Consider the following 15316-nt stretch of genomic DNA (forward strand, 5'->3'; position numbering starts at 1 on the left):
GAAAGAGAAATTAAGGAGTCGATCCCACTTACAATTGCACCCAAAACCATAAGATACCTAGGAATAAATCTAACCAAAGAGGCAAAGAATCTGTACTCAGAAAACTATAGAGTACTCATGAAAGAAATTGAGGAAGACACAAAGAAATGGAAAAACATTATATGCTCATGGATTGGAAGAACAAATATTGTGCAAATGTCTATGCTACCTAGAGCAATCTACACATTTAAAGCAATCCCTATCATTCTAGAGGGGATGGGGGTGGGGGGATATTATGCTAAGTGAAATAAGTCAATCAGAGAAATACAAGTATCATATGATCTCACTGATGTGAGGAATTTAAGAAACAAGATAGAGGAGCATAGGGGAAGGGAGGAAAAAATGAAACAAGATGAAATCAGAGGAGACAAACCATAAGAGACTCTTAATCTCAGGAAACAAACTGAGGGTTGCTGGAGTGGTGGGGGATGGGAGGGATAGGGTGGCTGGGCGATGGACATTGGAGAGGGTATGTACTATGATGAGTGCTGTGAATTGTGTAAGACTGAGGAATCACAGTCCTGTACCTCTGAAACAATACATTATATGTTAAAAAAATAAGATAGTAGGAAGGAAAAAATGAAGGGGGGAAATCGGAGGGGAGGACCAACCGTGAGAGACTATGGACTCTGAGAAACAAACTGAGGGTTTTGGGGGGAATTGGGGGGGGGTGGGTTAGCCTGATGATGGGTATTAAGGAGGGTACGTATTGCATGGAGCACTGGGTATTATACGCAAACAATGAATCATGGAACACTACATCAAAAACTAATGATGTATGGTGACTAACATAATAAAATAAAATTAAAAAACAACAACAACAAAAGAGGAATGTAAGGGATATAAAGTTTAAACATAATGAGTCTGAGGTGGATATGACAAGCTGCAACTGGAAATTCAGGTCTGAAACTCAGAACTTTGATTCAATGGGATTTTATAAAATTGAATACATTGCACAAGGTGTCTTTTTGTGTTAAGCTACACATTGATAGTATCCTACATTTAGCTGAAAATTAAAGAAAACAAGAACTAACTTTTCATTTAGCATCACTGAGAAGAAAGTGGCATTTTTTGAAGCAATTAAAAGAATCTTCCTGTCATATTCAGACATTCATGCCTTCCTTTATTCTTTGATTATATGAATGGGTCAGTTTTGTTTATGTACTTGGGATTTCCAAAGACAAATTATTTCAAAGACAAATTGTGAAAATGTTAACAGTAAAGCTAGTCTCTTCCTACTTTAGATGCAAATAACTTGCACATGAATCTTTATAATAGAGATTGCCTCTGAAATGGCCAGAAAGCAGGGAAGGCATTTGGGCCACATTGTTAAGTTAGCTCTATAGGATTTAATGTAATCAGATCAACCAAGCACTGATAGCTTTGCTTCACACAGTCCTTTTTCGAAATGGCTTTTGCTCTAGGGGATTCCAACTGTAGTTCCTCTTTCATTAAGCTAGAAACTGACTCTGACTCACAGAACCATACTTTAGTGAGCCTCACTCTAATGAACAGGGGTAAGGACATAGAAGATGTAGAGTGGCTCATTTTGGGCTCTGAGAAAGCTTACAGTAAGGTGAGATGCAAGTAATACTACAAGTCCTTAGTCAATCACAAATTATACTGTGTACTCTGTGTGGTGATATCAATTCCTACCTTCCATGAGCTCATATCCTGACAGGAAAGATAGGACACATCATTCACTGTACTATGAGGCATAATGGAATTTTCACAAAAAGCCAACAATGAAGTGCTGTAAACTAAAGAGTACCGGTTTCATTATGACTTAGAGGCATGGGTCCAGATATGGGAGGGCTTTACAGGGGAACTGGCACTGAATTGGAAAGAGGAAAGAAAAAATGTATTCACAAGTGGTCAGCTGCAAGAGGAAATCAGGGCCTTGTAATAATAAGAATTGCTTTTATTTTTTAAAGGCAAGAAGCTGATCTCCAGACAGATTGAGTCTATTTAAAAAGCTCATTCTAACACAAGGGGGAAGAGGATTTACAGATCACCAGAAGAGTCCCTCTAATTCCAAAGAATGAAGCTATTTTAGATGCTACTCCTAGACAGAGTGGAGACTGTATGTTGTAGTGAAATGAACTTTAGAGTAGGAATTAGGAGCTCTGGGTAAGAGTCCCAACCCTGGCCAATATGAGCATGTAACCATGGACAAGGCATTTCCCCTCTCTGGGCCCCAGTCTCTTCTTCTGGGGAAACAGGACTGAAAATAACTGCTCTATATTGCAGAAATATTTAGTAAGTCAAGAAACATTTATTGCCTATCTCCTATGGGCCAACCACCATTGTAGAGATAGAATTACAATGATAAATAGAGACCCTTCTCTAAAGTTACAGTTCTGTTCAGAAGACAGACACATAAACAGATACTGACAATCTTCTGTGCTGTTAAAAATGATTAAAGAAAACAATTTAGTTAATACTAACAAACTTTATTTCACTTCATGAAGTGGACAGTCTCCTTTTGCAAAACTGAAAAATGGGGCAGAAGACAGAAAGTTTTTGTAGGACAAAAAATAAAGAACTAGGAAGAGAAAAACAGAAAATATCTGATTGGCCAGGGCCACATAGTCAACCTTGTTTGGGATGAAAAGGTCCAGAGTTGGCTTGGTGTTTGGGGATTGGCTGACTGGATATACTGTGTTTCTGGTCAAGTAGAATATTTACAGGAACACAGAAGTTATCTAAGTTTCAGTTTATTGCTCCATCTTGGGCCTAGAAAGTTATTTCAACAGTGCTACGAACTAAGGTATTTGTCCAAGGTGCTCTGGGATTTCTGTGAGCTGGAGAACTTACTATGCCCACAGCACATGTACAAAACATCATGGAAGAGGTAGTATTTGAGCAAAGACTTGAAAGAAATTTGTCACACATATCAAGGGAAATGACATTTCAGGCAGAAAAAAAACAATGTGTGCAAAGACAGAAACATGAGAGCTTTGTGTGTGAAATCACTCATATCCGCTGATGGCTGGAAAGGGGAAAAGTGTGAATGTCGGAAAATGAGGCTGGAGCTACACATCTGAGGGAATTGTTAAAACTTTTATGTGCTCACTAAAAGGCTAAATGCAGTGGTAACACGATGGTCTTCCAATTAGGAAGCCCAAGGGCCTTCCAGTGTACTAAAGCCTTTTGCCTATAGCTAGAGGATTTAATGGTAAGCCTGCAGACAACTGGGATTCTTATGACTAATGTGCTGCTTGGTTTGGGTGTTTGGTGGTTATATATTTGAAATGGCTCATCCTCTACTGATAATGGCTAGTAATGATTTACTCTCTTTTCTTTTTCATCATAAATCTCACATCCTGCCCTTTACTATATGGTCATAGAAAGAGCCTGCCTACCACTTCAACCACTTCTGAAGTAGTGTTTTCTACCTTTTGTTTTTTATAAAGAACATTTCTCAGAATTCAGAGCAGATTGTTCCATTTCTAAAATGCCTAGGTGACATATTGCCTACAGTAAGGCTCATACTGAACTCCAGAGACCCTGTGCCCTACTAAATTTATGCTTCTTCCTTTATTACTCTTAATGTGTTGACCATCTCACTGAACAATTAGTGCATATAATTAATAAAATTTAGATCTTTAGCCTTTAGAACTTCAGTAAGTTCAGAAACTTCTTTAGAATTTTTTCCTATGTTATGCCTCTACTTTAAAACAAATTGGTATTCTATATGCAAAACTCTAGAAATAATGTGATGTTTTCCTGTGGAGCAATTAATAACTAGGTGATTCATTTTGATTCATATTCATTTTATAATTTTTAAAACTCTTTGAGTATATATTTTGAGGTGTACAAATGTTATGTGTATACCTCCACAGTGTTCTAGATAAGGAATGTGTTCTAGACATTGCAGTAGTAGAAGGATAAAGAAATGGGCATGTGGCTTAGTAAAGTGAGAAGTATTATTAAGATATGAGGACCAAAGACTCATTTTCCAGGAGGATCGCTTTCTCGGGCCAAAGGCAAATGGGCACTGAGAACATGGATGCAATAGCATCTGAGTTGGAATTTTTTTCTTGTTGGATTACTGCATTGGGTACATTCCCATCTAAAAGCAAGTGACTTACGGGGCACCTGAGTGGCTCAGTCATTAAGCGTCTGCCTTCGGCTCAGGTCATGACCCCAGGGTCCTGGGATCAAGCTCCGCATTGGGCTCCCCGCTCTGCGGGAGGCCTGCTTCTCCCTCTCCCACTCCCCCTGCTTGTGTTCCCTCTCTCACTGTATCTCTCTCTGTCAAATAAATAAATAAATAAATCTTAAAAAAATAAAATAAAAGCAAGTGACTTACATGTGGTATTCAATCTAGTTTAGGAGACAAATATGTACCAAAAAATCATAAAAATGCAAAGCACTATATAGTAAATATAAACACTGGCTTTTGTGTCAATGATATAATAGAAAAATAATCAAATAGTGTAATAAGAATAGTCTCTGATATGTGTATTCATTTTGGGTATGTACTTAGATATTTCCAGTGGGGATGAGATAAGGCACCAAATAACCAAGTCACAAATTTGTCTCAATTCCTAAGGAGTAGAAGAGAAACTATTTACTCAGTGGCTTTAAGTCAATAGCAGGGATTCTTAATGAGATGACATAGCTTATCATTGGAGTAAACATTTTCAAACCACCATATTCAGCCTGTTGTTTACCTCCTTACTTCATGCCTCCTTCCCACTTTGAGATTCTGATACATACCTTCTGCTGGTGGTAAAATTTATATTATTCATGGGTAGTGCATACTATAGGAAATAGATGAGATACTGAGAATCACTGGTGTTAGGATTCATTGTAAAAGACATTAATCCAATTATTGTACCCTGAATCTTAGCTCTTAGACTTCTTGTCTTCCTTCATAATACTATCCAGTTTTAGAGCTTTAATCAGCATTTGTAAAATATAAGCTAACAAGCACAGAGAACTGAAATAACTTGCATATAGCTGCTATATGCAGTAGGGTTGGGTTGTAAATCTTATAGTTTATCTTTGGAATCCATGCTCTTAATGGTTATGCTATAATGCCTCTCTTGCTTTTTTAATTTTATAAGAGCTCTTTTTGAAATATTATTTACATATGATAAAATTTATGTGTTAAGTGTACAATTCAATGATTTTTAGTAAATTTAGAGTTGTGCAACTATAACCATAATCTAGATTTAGAATATTTCTATCACCTCTAAAAGAAATTCTCCAAAAATTTGTAGTCACCATCCATTCTCAACCCCAGCCTCAGGCAGCCACTAATCTACTTCCTGTCTCTATAGATTTGCCTTTCCTAGACAATTACTGTGAATGGAAACATACAGTATGTGACCGTTTGTGTCTGGCTACTTTCACTTAGCATAATGCACTTGAGATTCATCCATGTTGTTGTCCTTATTTATTTAAAATTTTTTAGAGAGAGAGAGTGAGTGGGAGTGTGTGAGCAGGAGGAGGGGCAGAGAGGGAGGGACAGAGAGGATTTTAAGCAGGCTCCCACCCAGTGCAGAGTCTGATGCTGGGCTCGATCTTGAGCCTGAGATCATGATCTGAATGGAAGTCAAGATTCAGTCGCTCAACCAACTGAGCCACCCAAGTGCCCCCATGTTGTTGTCCTTATTCCTTTTCATTGATGACTAATATCCTATTGTGTGAATATACCACATTTCATTCATTCATTATTTGATGGACATTTAGGTTGTTTCCACCTTTTGGCTATCATAAATAATTCTGTTATGAACAGGTCTTTCTGTGGACATCTGTTTTCATTTCTCTTAGATAACAGAGAAGTAGAGTGGAACCACAGGATTTTATAGGAAGTATATATTTAACTTTTTAAGAAACTGACATAATGTTTTCCAAATTGTGCTTTAGCATTATACATTTCCACCAGTGATTTATGAGGTTCCATTTTCTCCAAATTCTTGTAAACACTTGATATTGTCAGTCTTCTTTATTTTAGCCATGCTAATACACATGTAGCAGTATCTCACTGTGATTTTAATTTGTACTTCCCTAATGGCTGATGATGTTGAGTATCTTTTTATGTCCTTATTAGTTGACAGAATATTTTTTATTAAATGTGGAAGTATTGCATAATTTTTTAAATGTATATATATATTTTTATTAAATGTATATTTAAATATCTTGCTCATTTTCAAATTGGGCTGTTTTTCTCATTTTTGAGTTGTAAGAATTATTTATGTTTTTAATATAGATTCTTTATCAACATACAATTCACAAATGTATTTACCCACTTTATGGCTGTCTTTTTATTTTCTTATGGTGTCTTTTGAAGAGCAAAATGTTTAAATTTTGTTGAAGTCCATTTTATCATACTTTTTATTTTTTTATAGCTCATACTTTTGGCAGTCTAAGAAATCTTTGCCTGACTCCAGGTTACAAAGATTTTGTCCTATAATTTTTTTAGAACTTTTAGCTCTTAAAATTTGACCTATGTTCCATTGGAGTTGATTTTTGTTTCTGATATATGTTCTTTTTTTTTGCATGTAGATATTTTCCCAGCACCATTTATTGAAAATACTATTTTTTTCTGCACTGAATTGCCTTGAACCTTAGTCAAAGTCAATTGACCATATATGTGGAAGTTATCTCTGGACTTTATATTCTTTTCCTTTGATCTATATTGCCTAGCTTTAGAACAAACCCATGCCGTATTGATTACTGTAGCTTATTGGTATGTTTTGAAATTGGGAAGTGAAAGTACAGTTTTTTTTTTCTTTTTAAATATGTATTGCCTATTCTAGATCCTTTGTATTCCTATATAACTTTTAGGATCAGCTTGCTATTTTTATAAAAAAAAAGCTTCTGAGATTTTGATAAGAAATGTGTTGAATCTATTGATCAATTTGGAGAGAATCTTAATGATGTTAGGACTTCTATAAACATGGAATATCTAAAACCTGTTATTTGCAATTAAAGAAAGTTTTGGTTTTTTTACTTTCCATTTTTTTATGTCTTTAACTTTTTTAGCTTGCCTAAATTTTTTTAAAGATTTTATTTATTTATTTATTTGAGAGAGAGAGAGCACACGCATGAGCAGTGGGAGGGAGCAGACTCGGGGATAGGTGCAGGGCTCAGTGTGGGGCTCGATCCCAGAACCCTGAGATCATGACCTGAGCCAAAGACAGATGCTTAACCAATTGAGCCACCTAGGTACCCCATAGCTTGCCTAAATTTTTAAACAGCTTTACTTAAATATGATCCACATGTCCTATAATTCACCCTTTTAAAGTGTAAAAGTAAATGTTTTCTGGTATATTTACAGGGTTGTGCAGCCATCACCAATATGTAATTTCAGAATACTTTAGTTGCAGAGAGTGGACATCCTTATCTTGTTCCTGATCATAGGAGAAAATAGTCTTTTATCATAAAGTATGGTCTAGATGTAGATTTTTCATAAATGTTACTTATTAGTTGAGAAAATTCCCTTCTATTTCTAGTTTTTTTGAGAGTTTTGGATCATAAATTGGTGCTGAATTTCATCTTCCTGCTGTTGCCCTTCAAGTTATCCTTCACACAGCTGTCAGAATAATCCTAAAATGTTAGATCAAATCACCATTCTACTCAAAATTGTGCAATACCTCCACATTTCATTTAAGGTGAAAACCAAAATATCCTCGGAGGGTCTTGTACTATCTAGTCCATTTCCCATAGTTTCCTTTTTAAATTCGTCTTCTATTAATCTTTTCTCTTCATCTCTCCACTGTAGCCACAGTGGCCTAGCTGCTTTTCCTTGAATACACTGGACTAACTTCTACCTCAAGCTTACTCCCTCTACTTTGTTACTCCCTCTACTTTGAATGTTCTTCCTCCAAGTGTCTATAAGGCTCACTCTCATTTCCTTCAGGTTACTGCTTAAATGTCACCTACTCAGGGAGGTATTCCCTGAACACCCTATTAAAAATTGCAATCCTTCCCCAATACTTTCTATTCACATATTATTTTTCTTCCTGCGGCATATTACCTTTTACTATACTATATGATTGAGAGATTGATTGATTGATCTTTTTAATTTTTTTGTCTTCCCTTTACTCAAATGTAAGCTCTAAGAGGTCAGCACTCTTGGTATGTTTACTAATATACTTACATTGCTTAGAATATTAGCTGGCACATAGATGGTGATCAAAAAATATTTGAGGACTACACCAAAGAATCAGGAAACTTTTAGTCAGTTCTGGACCAGATTTGTTGGGTGATATGGACAATTTCCTTCCCTTCTGTTTCATCATATATAAAACATCTGAGGGGATAAAACTGGATGTTTTTATTAGGCTCTTTCTGCTCTGAAATTCCACGAAAGAGGCTATATGCCCACTGAAGAGAATAAGTTGAGATATTATTAAGGAATCATATTAAGGAATCATATTAAGATGCTTTTGCCTGGAACCCTAAAAATACCTAAACCCTGTCTGCCCAGCCTACACCTCTTCTCTGCAAGATCCCCATAGAAATACATGCTTTTAGGAAAGAAAACTCATTCATTAACTCATTCATTCAGTGGATATGTATTGAACACCTACAATGTGCTAGGTAATGTGCTAAGCTCCTGGCACACATCAAAGAGAAAACAAGGCAAAGACCCATAGCCTTATAGTAAGGAGAAAAAAAATGATAAATAGAAAAAATAAATGTATGGCATGTTATATGTTATGTGCTATGGTAAAAGAAAGAGGATGGTAAGGTTTACTAACCTAAGGTAGATAGTAAGCTGAGTGGAGGTCAGGGTGGGCCTCATTTAGAAGACAGTAATTAAGCAAAGACTTGAAAGAGGTATGAGGGCATAACAAGTGCAAAGGCCATGCTGTAAGAGAGCCTGGCATGTTGAAAGAGCAGCAAGGAAGCCAGTGTGGCTGGAACAAAGTGGAGAAGGGAGGGCATTGTAGGAGATAAGCCAGAGAGGAACAGATGACAAGGTCATACAAGACCCTATTAGCCATGGAAAGGATTTTGGCTTTAGTCTGTATAAGATGAAGAAGCATTAGGGGCACCTGGGTGGCTCAGCCGGTTAAGCATCTGCCTTCAGCTCAGGTCATGATCCCAGGGTCCTGAGATTGAGCCCCACATTGGGCTCTCTGCTCAGTGGAGAGCCTGCTTCTCCTTCTCCCTCTGCCTGCTGCTCCACCTGCTTGTGTGCTCTCTCTCTCTGTCAAATAAATAAAATATTTTACAAAAAGATGAGGAAGCATTAGAAGGCTCTTGTGTAGAGAATATACTATAAGGGGAAAGGGTGACAGCAGAGGCTAGTTAGGGGGCCATAGTAGTAATAAAACTAACTTTTTACTATGGTGGAATAGAAACCAGCTTTTGCGCAGCAAATGGTAGGGTGACAAGGGAGCCAGGATGCTGCAAAACACAGTGAAATGAGAGCAGTAATGGAGGGGAGGGTGTGTGTGCTTGTGCACACATGTATGCACACATGCAGGGCTAAAAAAAGGCTTCCTTTCTATCTGTATCTTTTACCCCCAAAGAAAAGAATTTCCTGGATTGCCTCTTAACTTCCTGTCTCGTTTTTGCATAAAGATCAAAGCAGGCCAAACCATGGAGTGGAATTGAGTCCCTATGATCTGAATGTCACATTTTGAGGGGTTTCTGACCTTTCTTGAAAAGCCCACTAAGGATCATTTGCTGTACAATAGATCTCTAGGACTTATTCATCTTGCAAAACTGAAACTTAGTACTTTTCACTAATATCTCCCCATTCCCTCCCCACCAGCCCCTGGCAACCACCATTCTACTCTCTGCTTCTATGAGTTTGACTATTTTAGATCCCACATATAAGGGAGATCCTATATAGTATTTGTCTTTCTCTGTCTGGTTTATTTCACTTAGCACAGTGTCCTATAGGTTCATCAATGTGGTTGAAAATGGCAGGATTTCTTTCTTTTGTTAAGGCTGAATAATATTCCATTGTATGTATATACATTTTCTTATCCACCTATTGATGGATACTTAGATTGCTTCCATGTCTTGGCTATTGTGGATAATGCTACAATGAATTTTGGAGTGCAGATATCTTTTTGAAATCCTGATTTCAGTAACTTTGGACATATATTCCCAAAAGTAGGATTGCTGGCTCCTATGGTAATTCTATTTTTAATTTTTTGAAGAACCTCTATACTGTTTTCCAGAGTTACTGCACCAATTTACATTCCTACCAACAGTGCACAAGATTGTCTTTTCTCCACATCCTCATCAACACTTGTTATCTCTTGTCTTTTTGATAATAGCCTATCTAACAGGTAAGAGGTAATATCTCATTGTGATTTTCATTTGTATTTCCCTGATGATTAGTGACGTTGAGCACCTTTTAATATACCTGTGTCCATTTGTATGCCTTCTTTGGAGTAATGTCTATTCAGGTCCTTTTCTCAATTAACAATATTCAATGGTATACTTAAAAATTTGCTCAGTGGGCAGATCTTATGTTAAGTGTTCTTGTCACACAAAACAATAACAACAATAATAATAAGAGGGTGGAAGGAAAGTTTTGGAGGGGACGGATATGTTTATGACATAGATTGTAGTGATGAGGATATTAGCCTGGGTATAGTCAGGCTGCTTTATGCTATAGAAAAGCTTGAAGGGATCTTGAAATTTGAAGCAAGGTAAAGAGAAAGAAGAAAGGAAGAAGGGAAGACAGTATGACATGGGATGTCAGAGAGCAGTAGGATGTGTTTAAGAACGAATGAAAGCACAGCATAATCTGGCTTGTGAAGTACCCTGCCCTCACCAACATCTGCTTTCTCCTCTCTACTCTGTGGCTAGGTAGGATGGGCAAGAAGTATATGGGAAGGAAGAGAGAAAAGTTATATAAATCAGTTCCACTCTTAATCAGAAATCAGTGCCCTTTGCATCTTGCTTTGATAATCTATTTATTGTGGTCTTATTTGCCATGTCCCCAGGACTGCTGGGTAGACATAAAGTAATTTCCCCTTGGCATTACTCATAAAAGGCAGTATCTTGGAAATACTAATATAAGTGGAAAGAAGGAACACAGTTTTCTTTATTAAACCTTCATGGAATCTTTTAAGTATCCAACACGAGGAACAGGTTTATCAGTGAAATACATTTTTTGTGTGTCAAATTCTTTGAATTATGAAATCCCCTTTATGCCTTAAAAATAAAAGGTGGATTTTTGGGATATTGCAGGCTAACTTGAGAATTAAGCTTTTGTCCTAGACAACATGGAAAATTTTATAAATATTGAAGGGATTAGTTAGATCTGCAAGGACACTTGCCATCTAGTTCCTCTTACTGTTTAGATGGGAGAACTAAAAATAAGATGGATACATATTTGTTGAAGAGCATACACTTGGTTTCTGCCATTTAGTCTAGAGTTCTTGCTAATACACACCTGAGCATGCTTGTTTTAATCAGCCTGCTTTGCGCAATATCTAGTATTGCTCCTCTGATCATTTGTGAAGTGTTACACATTCACCAGGTTTAACAATTAACTAGGATTGGAGATGCTGGCCAGTTGGCCCCCTAGAACTCCAAGAGGATGGCATAGATTGAATCTAGTATAACCAGGAGATATACTGATTAGCTAGAAATAACTCATCAGAGCTAGGCTCCAAAGAACTCTGAATTTCTGCTGTGTAGGTCCCATTTCTACATAGGAGGTTACTATCTAGGCCAAGGGAGGTTGAGGCTCAAAATTCTTTAAAGAAATCATAGGGGAAATCTTAGAATAGATTATTTAAGCAGACTAATGCAGGAAAATGAATATGTGGGCATGACAAATCATACCCCATTCAGATTTTCATTGAGGAGTCCATGCAGTCTCTCCTACATGTTGTTCCTATAAAGAAAGCATGAGCTCTCTAGACTTAACCTCCGAGGTTTTTGATGTCCTCCATTACCTTTGTATTTTTTTTCCTGGCCAGTTGTGTGTGTGTGTGTGTGTGTGTGTGTGTATGTATATGTGTTCTCCAAGAGTCATCTCCTTCAACAAAGCTATAACAGTTGCTGTGAACAGCAGAGCCATCTTTTGTACCTGTTCATTATCAAGGTAAAGATATTCATCTCTCCTTTCCAGTGCAGTCTTTAAATTGGTTAACTCACTTGATAGCCTGCTGAGAATTATTTAATAAATAATTAAACTGCTATCAGGAGTGAATGAGTCAGGACCTGGTGTTTTCAGCCTTCTTTGAGGAGGAGGGCTGGGTGAGGGAGCTCAGCTAAGGCAAATAATTATATTTGTTTTTCTAAAGGTGGTAAGGTGGAATTCAAATCTGATCTAAAAATCTGAATGCTGCTTTGAGAGGCTCTCTAATTCATTTAATTCATCCCTTGTGTTCATAAAGACTTCAATCTCAGTATAAACAAAATCCCATTATTCTTAGGGGCACCCCATCGCTGGTGAATGGACATTCAGCTGTGTTTACCACCATTCATTTTAGCTTAATCTCATTTTCTGTTCTCCTTTCTTTTAGGTTAACAATTCATGCTGAGTGCCCCATGCATTTGGAAGATTTTCCTATGGATGTGCATGCCTGCCCACTGAAGTTTGGAAGCTGTACGTATTTTCTCACTTTCTGTTTACCTGATCTTCTTCCAAAAGAAACAGTATTTCCTGTTCTGCCCCCTAGTAGTTTCTAAAGCTGAAGCCTTGAATTCAGGGTGGTATGGGAGTGGGGAAGGGGAGTGGGGTTGAATAATACTAAGTGATCAGAAGGACGAGACTTAGCTTTTAATAGATTTCTTTCTAGAAAGAAAACATTATCTCACCATTTCAGACTCATTTCTATCATTAGATTGAAAGAATAACATCTGTTTCCTAAATTGTCCAGAAGATATAGCAAGTAAGCGCTAATATACTGTGATGAACACTGGGTGTTATATGTAAGTGATGAATCACTGTATTGTAACACCTGAAACTAATGTTACACTGTATGTTAACTAACTGGAATTGAAATAAAAACTTGAGAATGAATGAATGAATAAAAAGACAGAGCTAATATGGAGTATAGTAGCAGCTTCCAAAGGACAAGATCCCCAAAAGAGAATGTGTTTTTATTTTTGAAATGCCTATTCTATTTGCATCTCATATAGTTCTATCTAATTCTCTACAGTAAATGGTAGATAGAAAGAGACTCTGGAGATTTTGTTATTTTTACAGAGTATTGCCTTTACCAGTAACTGTAAATCTGAAAGAGAAATGAGTAGATACATAGCCCATTTTCAAATAAATTCGAAAAATCAAAATTGAATAGAATTTGAGTGAGTTTTTAACTCTAAGAATTTTAGAGTAAGTTTCATATAGGGAGTCATCTGAGCAATATATCAAGGTCTGTGTTGATTGTGTCTAGATTAAATTTAGCTCTATATTTTCAAGTAGTGCATTTGAAAAGATCCAAATAATTACATGTGACATATTTTTTCAATCATTGTCAAATACTTATAAATTGTCTCTTATATGCCAGGCTCTATTGAAGGAGTTTGAAATACATCCATGAATAAAACAGAGACCATGTCTTTGTGGAGCTTATATTATAGAGGAGAGCGTGATGGTGGAAAATAAAATAAACAACAGATTAAAAAGTAAAGTATAAAGTATGTTATAAAGTGAAAATCATCATGGGAAAACATAAAAGTACTACAGAGTAAGGGGAATCAGTCCTGTCTAGGTGGAAGATAGGTGTTGCAATTGAAATTTAAAATAGGGTAATCAGCATAGGTCTCTTCGAAAAAGTGACAATTGAGCAGAAATTTTAAGGAGGTAAAAGCATTAACAATACAGATATTAGAGGAAACTGTGCTCCAAGTAGAGGGAACATCCAGGGATAAGAAGCTAAGTCAGAAATGTGTCTGGCTTTTCCAAGGAAGATTAAAGTGTCCAGAATGGCTGGATACAGTAAAGGAGAAAGCACTAGGAAAGGATGAGATCAAAGAAGAGGCCAGGTCATCTATAGTCTTGTAGGATATTAAAGGGCTTTGAATTTTACTGAGAGAAAATGAGGAGTGGTTGGAAAATTTGGAACAAAATGATTACATTATCTGGGGAGAGAGGAAAGATGGCAGAGGAGTAGGGGACCCTATTTCAACTGGTCCCCGGAATTGAGCTGGATATCTACCAGACCACTCTGAGCACCCACGAAATCAGCCTGAGATGTAAGAAGATCTGGATCTCTACAAACAGAATATCACAGGCAGTTGGTTTCAAGGTACAAAGCAGGGAGCAGTGATTCTACGGGCAGATATCAGAGGATAAATGGCAGCGGGAGGGTGCCTGGCCTTAGGGATCCTACACCACTGGTGAGTGAAAGCCTCGCTAGCTGGGGATGGGGCACAGACTCGCAGACCGGTAGCAGTGGGGAAAGGACTTTAGGGCACCCCCCGGGCAGAAACCCAGAGCAGCGGGGTCCAGCGCGTGAACTGGGAGAGGCGGGCGATTTTAGAAGCACAAAGGGCAGAGAAGTGCCCTGACCTGGAGGCAGGACTGGGAGCGCTGTGGAGGGACACACAACCCAGGACACTGCAGTTTATAGCAGCATGGACAGAAACGGAGACAGTGTGGCCTGGAGAGCTCACTGAAGAACAGACTGTGGTCTCTCTGCTCTGAGGCAGAGGGTTGGAAATGGTCTCTTCTGCTCTGACTCATGGAAGAGACACAGAAAGCCACCAGGGTAAGCTGCCAGAGAACAAAAGCCCCCCAGACTGATTCCCGCTGAGCCCATCCCCTGCCACAGGGGGGCAGGGCAACTCTGCCCAAACAGGGTTGCCTGAGTAACAGCGCAGCAGGCCCCTCCCCCAGAAGACAGGCTGGAAAAACAAGAGGCCAGCAACCCTAAGGTCCCTAGAAAACAGGTACATCTTGCATGGATTCTGGTCAATAATTTTGACTCTATACATTCCCTCAACCACCCCTCAACAGAATGACTAGGAGGAGGAACCCCCAAAATAGAAAAGACCCAGAGATTATGACTTATACTGCAGATTTACAAATGGATGCAGATAGAACCAAGATGTTGGAGATGGAATTCAGGCTAGCAATTGGGAAGACAATAGCTAGAATGGAGAAATCAATTAATGGCAACATAGAGTCTCTAAGGGCAGAAATGAAAGCTGAATTGGCAGAACTTAAAAATGCTATCAATGAGATCCAATCCAATCTAGATAATCTAACAGCTAGGCTAAGTGAGGCAGAAGAATGAATAAGTGACCTGGAAGACAATATAATAGATAAAAAGGGAAAAGAGGAGGCCAGGGAAAAACAACTCAGAATCCATGAAAATAGAATCAGAGA

At 37.8% G+C, this 15316-nt stretch overlaps 1 protein-coding gene across 1 annotated transcript in view; it reads left to right on the plus strand.

The window, feature by feature from the left end:
- Positions 1-15316, plus strand: part of GABRA3 (gamma-aminobutyric acid type A receptor subunit alpha3) — a 369246-nt gene that overhangs the window by 281698 nt on the left and 72232 nt on the right. Inside the window, exon 8 of the mRNA XM_081809297.1 lies at positions 12504-12586. Within this exon, the coding sequence (XP_081665423.1) occupies positions 12504-12586 (83 nt within the window). The remainder of the gene's footprint in view (positions 1-12503; positions 12587-15316) is intronic.

Source organism: Leptonychotes weddellii, chromosome X, assembly GCF_054177405.1.
Source record: "Leptonychotes weddellii isolate Sample4059 chromosome X, ASM5417740v2, whole genome shotgun sequence".
In the NCBI taxonomy this organism is placed as follows: domain Eukaryota; kingdom Metazoa; phylum Chordata; class Mammalia; order Carnivora; family Phocidae; genus Leptonychotes; species Leptonychotes weddellii.